General features: G+C 39.6%; 1 protein-coding gene across 3 annotated transcripts in view; it reads left to right on the top strand.

Moving 5' to 3' along the window:
- Positions 1-14,584, top strand: part of cacna1bb (calcium channel, voltage-dependent, N type, alpha 1B subunit, b) — a 209,735-nt gene that overhangs the window by 136,770 nt on the left and 58,381 nt on the right. For all 3 annotated transcript variants that reach the window (XM_078270682.1, XM_078270681.1, XM_078270680.1), the window contains 5 exons: positions 1,807-2,012; positions 3,253-3,382; positions 5,286-5,415; positions 6,941-7,000; positions 7,610-7,716. In XM_078270682.1, coding sequence (XP_078126808.1) covers positions 1,807-2,012; positions 3,253-3,382; positions 5,286-5,415; positions 6,941-7,000; positions 7,610-7,716 — 633 coding nt within the window. The remainder of the gene's footprint in view (positions 1-1,806; positions 2,013-3,252; positions 3,383-5,285; positions 5,416-6,940; positions 7,001-7,609; positions 7,717-14,584) is intronic.

The raw sequence follows: 14,584 nt of genomic DNA, 5'->3' as shown, positions 1-14,584 counted from the left end.
CCCCTTTAAGACAGGTGGTCAGACAGGTGTGACGTAACGTTAGTCCGACGGGGTTTGTAATGGGAAGTGAGGCTCTCCCGTGTGTAGAAAAGTACCGTAAGCGGCAGCTGCCACTGACACAGTGATGCACATGCTTTCCCATGGGTAGTGAAGCTATAGTAGTCAGTTTTTTATGTACGCTGCAAAGACTAAATCTAAATCACCTGATTAATGCAACGTAATCACGACATCTCCCGGCCATTTTTCACCACAGAAAGCTGCTACCAGCCAGGCTAAAGCTAATAAAGTTAGCCTAAAGAAACAAGGCGTCTGTCCCAACTAACATTAAGGTTCAGAGCCGCGACGCTGGAAACCTAACACTAATCTAACAGCAGTCTGTGTCTGATATAACGTCATTTACACTGATTTAAGTGTTCTTGGATACAGTTTGTTGCTAGTGCGTGACATGCAGGCTCTGCATGCACAGCCAACCACCAAACACAATCAATGTTGATCAATTTATCAAACAACCAAAGCAGGCCCCGCTAGTCGACCACAACCTGACATTTAGAGGAAGCAACATGCATGCATTATTAATATCGTTCACTTTAGCCTGGATTGATCGTATTATATGAATACAATGGTGTCATGTCAATCAACCAGTGTATTTCTTCCTAATGTCCCTCTCCAAAATCTCTTCAGAAGAGTAGTCACAGCGCTTACTTGCTTTGGTTTTTGTAAAGAATTAAAGTTCAACAAAGAATGGTTCACATTAGAAAAGTTCCTTTTTTATTTTTTATGTAGATGTAGTAGTTGAGAATGATTTATTATTTCCAAATAGAGCTATTTATGTCGTCTTGTAAAAATGTGTCTTTTTTTCATATCGCAATATATATCGCAGTAAAAAAATAAATATCGCAATGTCAGTTTTTTCCAATATCGTGCAGGCCTACTGTTATCCTATATATTCAACTATTCACAGTTACTATAAACTATATACAATAGAGTTGATTTAAAGGAAAACACTGTCCTTTCATTAACAACTTGGTTTGTGTGTTTTACTTTTGACATTTTACATAGCAACTTTATTGCTGTTGTGTTGCTTGGCTTGTAAAGCTTTGTGCATTGTTGTTGTGGTGTGGCAGGGCAATGGGTAAATTAGCTAGAGACACACCTCATTTCAAGTTAGCTGTATAATAGATAATTGACGTGTCTCTTTAAAGCTATATATATACGCAATAGTTTTACAATATATAGAATGGCAATGTAAATCGCTAAATGGGATCGCTCGTTGTGATAGAAAATTATCAGCTGAATCTGAAGCTCCCCTCAATGCAGCTTTATAGTGAGTAATACATTTGAGGTTAGAAAACGGGCCTGCAGTTGCAAAGTCTTGCTTCATTTTATTTGATATATTCTTTGCCTGTTTTGAAGATTAGTTCATGGAGTACAGCGGCATGTCATAACATCTAAACACTCGCTACAGCTCTCTGATTGGCCTGTTATGTGTCTGACTGAGCTTAATTTATTCTCCAGTGGGTTTTTTTAGACTTTCATTTTATATTCCAAGACACTGTGTAAGAAGAAGTAAGAATGATTTATTATTTGCATCAGTTTATCTCTATACATAAACACCATATAACTTGTGTTTGGATAGCAGTACACACCTACTTCTAGTCTGCTGTCAGATAAATTGTGGTCTGTTTCCCAGGAGGACAGAAAAACGCTCTCATATGGATCTCATTTGGCCAAAAACGCTGGCAAATGAAGCACCCTGAGAGCAGCGTACAATGATGCCTGTGATAACATACACATCTCTTTCCTCAGGGAGAGGCATTCAGATGCTGAGGAGGACGGCCTCGCCTCCAGTCCTCAGCAGCTAATGCGGAGTAGCCTGAGTCTTGGAGAAAAGCAAGAGGATGCTGACAACCAGAAGAACTCCACCAGGGCCAGCCAGGCCGGCCTCAACAGCAACGCCATCCACATCCCTGTCACCATCACTGCCCCGCCTGGAGAAACCACCATCATACCCAGTGAGTACACACATCAATTGAGGAAGGGTTGGGAAGGTTGAAGGAAAGTTTTGCTTTTTGAAGTTTTTGGACATCGTTGTATCAGTTATACTGTATGATTAAAACATTTTAAGACTTTTTTTTCATTATTCATCACTTTACAGCACAGTCATTAAGGGTAATTAAGGCTAATTAAGAATTTCACCACAGCTCCAGATCTCAGCAAAGAAATTAATGAGTAAAATGTTATCATAAACAATAGGGGTCATGTCCGAATGAGCCAAATTAAGAACAATGTAATTAACTGATAAACAAGACTAACATCCATGCTAGTGGCTCTGTGACGCTGTACTTTGGCACAGCAATGCTTTGAGGTAAATGCTAATATCAGCATGCTAACATGCTCACAGTGACAATGCTAACATGCCGATGCTAAGCAGCAGGTATAATGTTTGCCATGTTCATGTTGTTCACCATTTTAGCTTAGTGTGTTAGCATGCTAAAGTTTTCTAATAATGCTTACTAATAATGATTACTTTTGTAATCTAAAAAAAGAATACAAATGTAAAGGTGCTGTAGCTAGGATTGTGAAGATCCAGGACTTATCCAGAAAATTTTAACATCGACCACTTCTCAGTCCCTCTCCCCACAAGGGAGAATTAATGCGTGTGCATGAGCAGTGATTGATACGCAGTTAGACACCCCCGGCCCTGATTGGTGCATCTGAACAGGGAGCGGTGGATTTTTGCAAATTGCACTACAGGCTAAATGACCTGCTTCATGTAGTTCTACTGGAACATAGGGTCAGTTTCAGCAAATATGACAGAAAGTTAGTTTTATAAGTCTTACCTACTGCATCTTTAACTATGCCCATTTCTAAAGACAAACGTGAACGTTAACTAATGCCACTAGTTTAAAAATATTATAGCTGTTCATGATGACTGCTGTACACAACGGTGGCCTAATTTTTACTCAAGAAATGAGTTGTTTTAGTAAGTAGTTTGTATGATTAACCAAGATTTTCATATTTGTCATGCTTAGTCTTGACACTGCAACCACCATCATAAGAGAAATGTCTAATTTATTATTATTTAATTTAATTAATCTATTGTATTTTTTAAAACATTTGTATGGATGCAGGAAGAAAATGCAATCATAAAAGAACTATATAGACCAGAGCCTGCATTTTGAATCCAACCTCAGTTTTTACTAATGTTTGTGCTTCTTTGAGCTAATGAATGTGTTTATTTTTCCACACCAGTGAACAATATCGACTGCGACAACTTCCAACTCAGTGATGAGAAGAAAGACCTGGAGGAGGAGGAGGCAGCTAATGGGCCTCGGCAGATCCTTCCCTACAGCTCCATGTTCATCTTCGGGCAAACAAACCCGTAAGTCATGGCTGCGAGGTGACTGTGAGGAGTGACATGAAATAAAATTGATAGTTTGTGTTAAATTAGGACAGAAAGTTCATACATCCCACACATTAGGGTTTTACCGTGTAAGATGGAAAAAACTAACAAACAGCACATGGAGAATTCATGTAGATGTAGGCCATTATTTTTCTGCCCAAAATGATTTCATTCACCCACCTTTTTAAAACGATACTTGAAACTAAGAGCCATATATTATACATTAAATGTTCTGCTTATTTCTGCATCCCCAGTGGTGAACATCAATTCATCCTCATTTCCACAGGAAGTATATCAGACATACCTACATAATGTACAAAAATCAATAATATTGACGGAGGAAAAAAGAAGTCCTGACAGGGGCTGGACTCTCCTATTTTCCGGAGATAGGTGTTGTGACACTCATAAGACTCCGGCTGACCAAATGTGTGTTGATGTTTTCCCTGGAAAACAAGATAGTCTTTTCTAGCATCTCTCAGAGAGGAAGGCCTTCAGACCGATTGCAGCCATCAAATATACATACATCCTGTTAGATTACTTTGTAGCGTGATCGCTATATTCATATTCATATTGTTAGTTCTGTGTGTGCAAATCTTGGGAAGTAAAGCTGATGCCAGGGATACACTGGACCCGGAAGCGCTGTGAAGCAGAGCCATTTTCATTTTGGCGCCCATGTTATCCAATCTGTCTGTTCACACCAGCTGAGATTAGGAGCGGAGAGCCTGCGTTCTGCAGCAATTGTTTTGGTGTCTCCTCTTTTTCTTCCAAGTGGCCGTTATAACTGACGTTCTCAACTACAATTCCGAGTTGTTTGAACTACAGAAATGTTTAGAATTATCTTAATAAATACCGTTAATGCAACAAGGACTAAGCATGTAAACTGCGCTGTTTTGTTTATTCTGAATGGAATGGATTGCAAATGGATCCGAATGAAGAAACGTTAAAAAAAAAAAGCTCTAGCTCCCTCAGCTGAATAGTGTGGGTAACAGATCAAGGCAGCAACATAATCAAAGCCCTGGAACCGTATAGGAGACTTTCTTGTCTTAATCACCTAATTAATACTGTCCTTCGCCACGGTCTGCATGCTGACGCACTGGCCGACAACAGTGCTGTAGATGGGGGAGACACGATGTAGCACAGTTAACCTCACACTCAAGTCAGTGCAGGACATAGCCTACACCCAGAACTACGGGAGCAGCCGGAGAGGCATAACTTGCTCCCCACCGAAGGCTAATAAAGTAATGATTAAAAAAGCACAAATGCTTGATCAAGGGCCTGGCCCGGCCGGGCCCAATCATAGTGGCGTAAAATATCGGGCTCGGGCTCGGGCAGAGAATCTAAACTCTAGCCTACAGTGGTTCTCCTTTCTGCTGATGATGTAGTTCCGTTGGCCTCAGACCATGGCCTCCAGCGCACACTGGGGTGGTTTGTAGTGTGAAGCTGTTGGGAAGAGTGCCAGCACCTGAAATCTGAGGCCATGGTACTCTGCTGTAAAATGAAGGGTTGGTGCCCCAAGTGAATTAGTATCCGAGGAGCTGAGAAGAAGAAGAACATTGAACTTAATTTACCAGTCGATCTAAATTCCAAACCCACATATCATCATGAGCTCATGATTGGGACTGAAAGAATTAAATCACAGATTCAAGCAGTGTACTTTCAAACGAAGGTGAGATACATTTCCTACCTTTGATGTTGTCAATGATGATTCTGAGTCCCGTGGTACCCCTAAGTCTACTTTTGTGCATTGTTTTGACAAGGAGGGATATGCGTGAACCTCTTATGGAGGGACGTCACCTGGGAGGACGTCACCTAGTGAGCTGTCACTACCCCGTTTGTATTTTTAAATTTGTGTGTGTTTATTTATACATGTGTGGTCTTGCAGGGTACGGCGGCTGTGTCACTACATGGTCAACCTACGCTATTTTGAAATGTGCATCCTGATGGTCATTACCATGAGCAGCATCGCTCTGGCAGCCGAGGACCCCGTGCAAGCCAATGCACCGCGAAACAACGTGAGTCAGACTGACATCTAGACATAATAAGTAAACTGGAAGTCTGGAAGTACACAACAAACACACTGGCTGTCAGACGCTTACACAAGAGCATGAGGATACACAAACACACACATCTCATTTGGGCTGACTGGCTGATTCATTCAAACTGATTAAGTCCTTCCTAACAGGGCTCAACGGTTTGCCCATATTGAGGTAGAAGGCACAAAAAGAGGCTTTTCAAAATTAATTTTCTTCGACAAATGTTGTCACACTGACTTGGCGCACATCCAGTTTGGCAAAATGTTTCTATTCTCTTTATATACAATGTATTACATGTATATCCCCAGTGTTTCCCACAGATTAGAAAGCAATTTTTGGTGCGCGGGGGGTCGCAATCAAGTATCAAAAACTGAGGAGGACACGCTGTTGGAGGCTGTCTTCCTCGCCTACTCTTTCTTCATTGCCTAATAAATCTGTCTCTTTCTCTCCCTGACCCTGTCTTTCTGCTTGAGCAGCACTGGTGAAGCCTGAAAATATTGTAAACAAATTAATAGCATAACTAATTCCACTGGTCGGACTGTTGAGCTCCGTTTCAGACTGATACCTCCGGTTCAGGCTGGTCCTCATCCTCAACATGTGCCTTTTTTCAGTCACGGAAAATACTTTTCAATACTCATCTGGATTGAAGCAGCAAACATTCAGTGTAAAGAAAAATGACATAACATTATTTATAATAAGTTTATTTGATTCACAGCTGCTACATATAGTGTTTTGACCTTGACAACCCAACTGCATTTTACCGCAAACTTGCGACTAGTTAACTTTCTAAAGCAGGCGCAATCGCTTGTTTGCTAAGAGTCGGGTCGGGACTCTAACATTAACACACTGACAACATTGTATTCATTGTATTTTTAATGTGTGATTGTGTAAAGGTGTTCACGAGATACCAACCTTTCGTGAACTTGTGAATTTTTCCAGCCGTCTTCTCTCGTTTTCATGGAGACAAACGCTGTGTGTAGCCTATGTGAGAGAGACGCGTGAGTGACAGAGAGACGGAGGAGAGCAGGGAAAGGAAATGCAGCGGAACGAATACGCTGAGTATTTTAAATAGCGTTAAAAAATAAATTAATGAATAATGAAACGCAATATGTGGCGGCCGGTGTTGATTGTGTGGCGTACCGCCACAAATTAGTCTATGTGTGGGAAAAACTGATCCCTGCGTGACCCATTAGCCCATGTGAGTAATGTGACTTGAGTTTTTGCATTTTGTCAGACAAGCACGACTAATTCTTATTCTAGTCAGGAGCACAGAGAGAAGCTGAGGAGATGTGCGTTTGCATGTTGTATATTTGTGTGGGTGTTCAGTCAATCTGTGTTAGTGCAGGAGAGTTCAAAGCTGACAGAGCTTGAGACCTCTGACGTGAACGTGTTTTGCATAACTGGTCAATTCACACACACACAAACACACTTCCAAAGTTTCTTGAACTGAAAACATCTGTCACTGGATTTGACCAGTCATCTCACAGGATATTTTCTTACACAGGTTCTCAAGTATCTGGACTATGTCTTTACCGGGGTCTTCACTTTTGAGATGGTGATTAAGGTGAGAAGGCTGTGGAAATGGAGGTACTCTTTGATTTGAGCTCTGAAAAATCAGCTAAGCAAGGTTTTGGCAATGTGCAGGTCAACAACATCTAGGATTCTAGGTTGGGTTCTATGTGTTTGAAATACAAACTTTTTTAGACGTTTAGGTTACATATAACTATGGTTCCAACAGCATTTCAATGACTGCTAGTTTTCGTCTAATTAGGACAAGCCTCATATTGAGATTATAGTGTTTTAACCATATTTCGCTTAGTTTTATCTAGTTGTTTTTTTAACCTGCAAATCACCAAATCTGTGTTTACCGGAAAGGCAGCACACAGCGGACAGCTCTGTCATGTCACTGGCATTGCTAATTGGATTTGTGGTTTTGCATTTCTTAACCGTAATAACACTCTGTCCCATTTCCAAATGCTTTAGATAATGAATGTACTGCGCCACTAAAAATCAATGGTAGTAAATATTAAAACCACAAGTCTTTTAAAGAGTTTCATGAGCTAAGAAGGAAGGTCAGAATAGCTTCTAGAAGAGACCTTAAAACACAAAGTGTCCTTGTCAGCTTGTATGGTTTTTTGAAAATGATTCTGTTATATTCACTCTGTGACTGAAGATGATTGACTTGGGACTGCTCCTCCACCCTGGCGCTTATTTCCGTGACCTGTGGAACATTCTGGACTTCATTGTGGTCAGCGGAGCTCTGGTGGCCTTTGCCTGCTCGTAAGTCAACGTTTCCTTTTTTTTAAATTAATTTAATTTAATCACAGCAGGGATCTGGATATAATGTATTTCAGGGGTTGATACAACCAGACCAAAACGCAACAAATTATTTTTGTATTGTATATTAGTAGTAGTAGTAGTAGTGTATTTTTAGCTGATGTTACCCTCTCTCCAGTATCCTTCTCTGGATGAGGCTAGCATGCTAACCTGAGGCTAGGTGCTGCTGCGCCTGTGTTTGACTTTCACAAACAACGCCAATGTGTTCATCCAATTGCTCTTGTGCTGCCTGGGGTTGTTTTGCAGACACACAACTATGTCAAACTTATCTTTCATTGTTACATAAAGTCTCCACAGCCCCTCCCTATTGGTCACAGTTTGGCTGGTTTAAGGTTTACGAGGGGACATAAGTCTCTAAGCTGGCACCTAATTGCAACTCTTGCAGCTCAATACACTGCAGAAGTAATCGTATGTTGTAATCATAATTTTACAAATTAAAATGTTCCTGTCGTGATTTTTGTTGTTTTAAACCACAACTAGTGTCACAGTCTAGTATCGACATCTTCAAGTTTAAAATCTTGTTGCTGTTTTTGTGCTCGATCCACCTATTCTATATCGTATGCTCTGAAATTTGAAAATAACGGACAATGTGGGGGTGGGGGTATTGGAACACCTTGGAACATATTACAGTATATAGTCATGCTTATACTATGCCCACTTTCCACATCCAGAAAGAAGAGCTCCAGGAGCTTTCAGCCTCAACATGTTGTACCTCACACAGCTACACATTTTTGCCTTCCCTCACGACTATTTTGAATAGTTAATGGGCATATTTTTCCCGACACTTACCATATTTACATCTTGAGTACCTACATACTAATAAGTATTCAGTTGGACAGAAATCTATTCCTTATGGGTGAGCGCTGGTTAGGTCCATTTTATCGGTGATGTTAACTAGTAGCAAAAGAGGTAGTAGTTGCTGCGGTTACCTGCAGTTCATTATACCTCGCACACTGATATAGAATATTAAACTGACCAGATCTAAGTGTCCGTGTTATATGATTTCAACTGGCACCTTCCAGGCAATAGGAAATACATGTTATCCATAGCTACAGTATAAAGGGAGTTAATGAGGCCCTTGACGCTTACAGACCTGCATTCTGGCTCTCTGGAGTACCAGGGTGATTACATATTCTGTTTCAACCAGCGCTGTCAGATATTTCGCAGACACCACTATTTCACATATAGTATCAACTCTGCTGAAAGTTTGTCTACCTGTGTATTTTTCTTTGTACTGCTTTCTGTCGCTTTGATTTCTTCCCAGCTGTAGATTGATGCTTCTCTCTGTCTTTTTTATCTGTTGCTGACTCTGTCTCTGTCTTTTCTCTTTCACTTTGCTTCCTTCCTTCCTTCCTTTATTTTCTGGCTCGGATTGCTTTCAGGAGCCTTATGGGGTAATGCTGCCTGTCCCTCTGCCTGTGTGTCTGTCCATATGCTCGTTTTTCTTTTTTTTCCTGTTTGTGTCTTTTCCTTCCTGTCCATCTTAGCCAGTGTCATTTGCAGTGTTTATAGATGTGTCTGCAGCAACCTCCCTCTCTCAGCTAAGTGTTTTGAACAAATGTCATATTTTGTTATTCGCTATTCTTATCATCACCGCCACAGTCACAATGATCAAAGATACTGGCATTTACTCTGCTTTGTGTTATGTAACTGTGTTTGTGCTTTATCAGCATTTGAGTTACATAAGTGCAATTAATGGTTTTCCATTTACCGGCTATATTTTATATGCGTTAGCAGGAACAATGTACATAATGCATATCGTGGCAGCACTGTGAATAAGAAACATGCTGTACTGTCAGAGACTACAGTTTCAAAGGTTCAAGCTTTCATAAGAGTGAAAGGTGTTCCAGGTATTCATGGATACAAAGGACCTGAGTGCTGCTGTCCATAATAAGCACACAAATATAAATACGCTAATTGAAAACTATTATAACTACTAAACCGAGTGAATGGTAGATATGAAGCATTTATTTTTATTATTAATTTATTATTATTTGTATTTTTACGCATTGCAGTATAATAAAGGCACAGAATGATGTAGCTTTCAGCATCCTGTCAGTATCTTTCGAACGACTAATGCACTGTTCATTTATAAACATATATCACATACTTTGAAAGTATAATAGCAATGTCCTGTTCAGCAGGCTACATGTCCCCCGTCAACCCCTTCCCCCTCATCCCTTCATCCCACGTTCACTTCCTGTCCAGCATTTTGTCTCCTGTCATCTTCCTCGTCAACTCACATTTATGGCATGTAAGCGTGTAACAGGCCACATTCACATTGCAAGACTTACAGAATAATTCTGCTTTCTTGGAACTCGGATTTCATTTGGATGTTGGTTCAAAAAAAATATTCTCGCCAAGTTAGCTGCTCGTCGATCCGACGAGGCAAGAAACATGAGCAGTCAAACGATCAGTTTTAAGAGAAAACTAGAAACCAAAGACATACTGTAATATTATTATCATATTATGCAAAACTCAAGCCGTCCATCACAGTTTAGAGACCGATTTCCTGCTTCAACTCATATTTACATATTACTTTCAGTTTTACCTCCAAATTAAAAGGCTTAACATAATTTGGCCAAACTTTTGGATGTCTCGCTACCTAGCCTTTCATTTTTGACATGGAAGTTGTTATTGCTGGGAACAGCGTAAAAACATTTTTCATGTTGAAATGAAGGGTTCATTTGCAAAAACAGTTATCTCCATTTTATTTATCCCCCTAAATCATGTTTTTTTTCCGTGCAAGCCAGGGAATATCACTCAGACTGTTGTTGTTTTATTCATTTTAAGCATGACTTGTATCAGGGGTTTTTTTGCCAATGAAACCGTCCAATTTGCAAATTTAAAAGTATCATATTTGTACCTTCTCTTTTATTTAGTTCTTTTTCTGGCACTGCGCAGGAAGTTGACATTCCCATTCTTAAAAAGCTCTGTTTGGCTTGCTTGTTTTTTCCGACAAGGGAAACGCAAGACATCTTCATGAGTCCAAAATGTTGGACCTGATTTGAAACTGACCTGTGGAAACCCACTCAGGCCCGACATGCATGAATAAATAAAAATTAAAAGACAGACCTGATCTGAGTGACCCTAAGGGTAATTGGACCCACCCCAAAATGCTGTCGACTCGAACAGACCACAATAGAGGGAGTGATTAACCACCAGCCGCGGTCGACAATAATAGTCATGTCGAACAAATATAAAGTCATAGAAACAAATTCCAAAAATAATTCATTAATATCCTTCAAATACTTGTGCAAATAATTGAAAGCTCTTTTCACATCTTGCATTTTCTTAAATTCCATTCCATTTTTCTTCTGTTCACAGTTTATTACAGGCAGTTTTGGTCACACGAGGGATAAAGTCAGATTTTATTTTTTTCAGCTGCAGTGTGAGCGTAGCCATACAGTAGATTGTGCTCATTAACAGTGTCCTCTCATCTTGGCTTCTCTCCCAGTGAAAAACTGTCCATGTCATGACCATCCTCTTGCTATAAATGTGATTTATTCGCGCATGCAGTGCACATAATCACTGTAATATTTCATCAGACCTGTCTATTGCTTTGCTCTTTTACAGGGTAATTAGTTTAAGTGCTTCTATATGTGTCTTATCTTTGGCTTCTTTTCGATGTAAGTTTGAAAGGCTGGATAATGTCTCTGTATCTTCACGCCTGTGTAATATCAGCTTCAAATGTTTGTCTTGCTCTTTCTTTATATGCTTGTGTACTCTATTTATGTGGGCGGTGTTTGTGTTTGTGTATTGTGTGTGTTTGTGTCATTGCTTTTTCTCATCAGATCGCAACAAAGCGTGGCCAGGTGGGAACTGTCCCTATCTACCTTTTGCTTATTGACCTCCCCCCTTGTCCCTTTTTCCCCACATGTGAAAAAACAGAACGCTCCTCTTATCAACCCTTCCGTATAAACTTTGTCGCCCTCCATCCCAAGGTGCTTGGGAAATGACCATGATTTCCTTCCCTCCTTCCTCTCTTCCCTTTTTAGAAAAGTAACATCCTGTCCCAATGTTGGGACATTCAAACAAAAAGACAATATTGGGAACGCCACCTCATAGCTTTCAGAAGACCAACATAGAGCTGCTGACATGCACCATTATGAATCTGCACTTAATATCTTTCCACTTACAAACTCATTAGGTAGCAATTGTAACCAAGCTAAAATGTCTCTATTTGGTGTTTCTCCTTCATGTAAATCTCTTTTAATCTTCACTAAAGTGGGTTTAATTGGTCAGCTCACTAAGATTATAGCCTGCAGCTCAATTCACGTCCCTGCCCCTAAGCTACATCTCTCCTTGGACTTCGAGGGGAATCGATAAAGGATAATAGCTTCTCACCTGAAATTACCTTGAGTGCTTATTTCATTGAAAAGCAGGGTTACAACCTGTTTATATAAGGGAAATAATACTTGATTATTGTTTTTTTCTCCATAAAACACATTGTATGTAGGGATGATTATTTTGGGTTTTGAACATTTTTAAGATTTTCTTTTGAAGGGGTACGATTTAAAAAAATGTTAACCCCCCACACACATTCACAACTTTTGTTTTTTATTCTCTTACAGTAATTGTATATTTTTGGAAGAAAAAAAGAAAATGCTGATCACCACACTTTACAGTAACCAAGGTCCTTTTGTATCGTTGACAGTTCAGAAAATGCTCCCAGTTACTGTATAGAAAGTAAAGAGGAAAATATGTATAAAAAAAAAAATGCAACTCACATTATTTTAGACTGAAAACACGTATGACTAAATGTGATTTTAGTTGGACTCTAAGCAATCAGTGCTGAGTTAATGTGAACGCACAACCTTGTGTACACACACACCCACACACACACACACACGTTGATGTTCATCATCTTCCTGGCGCACGGCACTTCTGAAAGCTATTGGGAGACTGTTCTTTCTGTCTCAATGTTTAGTTCCTTGAATAGTGAGGACTGGCATTGAGTTTGCAGATTGCATGCCAGGGTAACCAAGCCATCCAAGCATGAGCGCTGCATGTCATTCTGTTAGACTTCCATTGAGAAAGGAAAAGGACTAAAATGTATGGAACCATGCTTCTGTCCCTCACCACGTCACAGACTTTTAGACACGAGAAATAATTGTTTTCATTCAGTAATGGGTAAACGGTCACAACTTGAACATTTTGTTTTCATCTATATAATACCTTCCTCTGGCCACCCAGGTGTTTATTAAATTAGAGTCTGCCAGATTGACCGGGGCCTGTGTGAGTGTGTGTCTCTGTGTGAATGGCAAACCTTAAAGCAAACCAGGCACACAGAGAGGAAGAGATTGGGAGAGAAGGGTGTACTGATGTGTGATCATGCTTTATTTTACAGGTACCTTAGTTTCCAGATTATTTACTAGAAAGGAGCTGATAACTATTTTTTTCCTGGAAAGGAATTTCTAATTTGGTATTCATAATAAGGAAATAATGTTCCATTACTCAGACTGATTTCCATTTTGGAGCCAGCCTCAAGTGGCCATTTAAGAAACTGCAGTTTTGGTCCGCGGTGGTTTATTTTTTCAGCACAGGAGGTTGCTGCTTAAGCTAAAGCTAAAGCTGCATGTCCCAGGGATAAAGATACAATTGCATGTAACCCCACATAATGTATTAATATAGTTAGTTAATGACATGCCCCTTGCCTTTGGACATTACGCTTAGTAAGTACTGTTGGTAGTTAGCCAGACATGCTAACGCTTACAGCTTTTTAGTCCATCCTTACACTTTTGCTCTTGTTTTTTTGGGAAAGGTGACTAAAAAGACAACGCATGGATTCTTATAATCCTTGTTTAATAGCCTGTAGGTACATTTTCTTTCTTTTACAATGCTAGCTTGAATAAATAATATTCTTTTTACAGTAAGAGTTGTTGTTCTCCCCTGGGGGTGAAAAGATTTGGTAACTACCTCATGCTGTTGTAAGAAGCAACGGGGCCTCTAGGGGTCAATAACAGGGCTTTTTCATGTTTTCCTAGTATGCTTGTGTCCTTCACATCCTTCACACATACAGTTGCTTGCTTACTTGCAATGCACACACACATACACACACACACACACACACACACACACACACACACATATATACACTCTCAATGTGTACATCTCAGAACTTTTTGAAGTCATGAAGAAGCAAATGAGAAACATTTTTTTATTGAGAGTGACAGCCACATTGTGTGTACGTGTGACTGATTAATTAAAAAACTCCTCTCCCACTGTCCTTGGCCAATGTCAGGCACTGAGTGAATGATGGCTCAGCTGCATGTCATTAGCATAACAGCTAGTTTTTAAACCCCCACACCCACCTCCCCCTCTGTGACCATTTAACAATAACTGCAGCATCTGCAACGACTGACAGCAATGGTTCCTGCAAAGAAGCTGCTTCCTCAACCAGGAGTGGATTCTTTGTGCATATACTCTAAACAGTATGAAATGTCTGTATGTTATTCTACAGAAACAGCATGTTAGCTTTGTTTGACTATTATCTGCGATATATATATATATATATATATATATATATATATATATATATATATATATATGTATATATATATATATATGGGTTTTGGGGTTACACACAAACAATGGCCACTGTAGAAAAAGTGATTAAATATATGTTAGTAAACTAAAAGAATCAATACCAACAGTGGAAAATGCATAATAAGTTAACGCCCGACATTAAAAAGTGAACAAGTATTTGCAGTCAAATATTTTGATTGTTGAAGAAGAGTAGAGTTTAGTTTTGAGTGATCTGATATCAATTAATGAAATCATGAAATGTATCTTTTAATATAGGCCTTTT

Source organism: Sander vitreus, chromosome 16 (assembly GCF_031162955.1).
Source record: "Sander vitreus isolate 19-12246 chromosome 16, sanVit1, whole genome shotgun sequence".
NCBI classification, from domain to species: domain Eukaryota; kingdom Metazoa; phylum Chordata; class Actinopteri; order Perciformes; family Percidae; genus Sander; species Sander vitreus.
The sequence above is the reverse complement of the archived record's forward strand: the minus strand, read 5'-3'. Positions and strand labels throughout refer to the sequence as shown.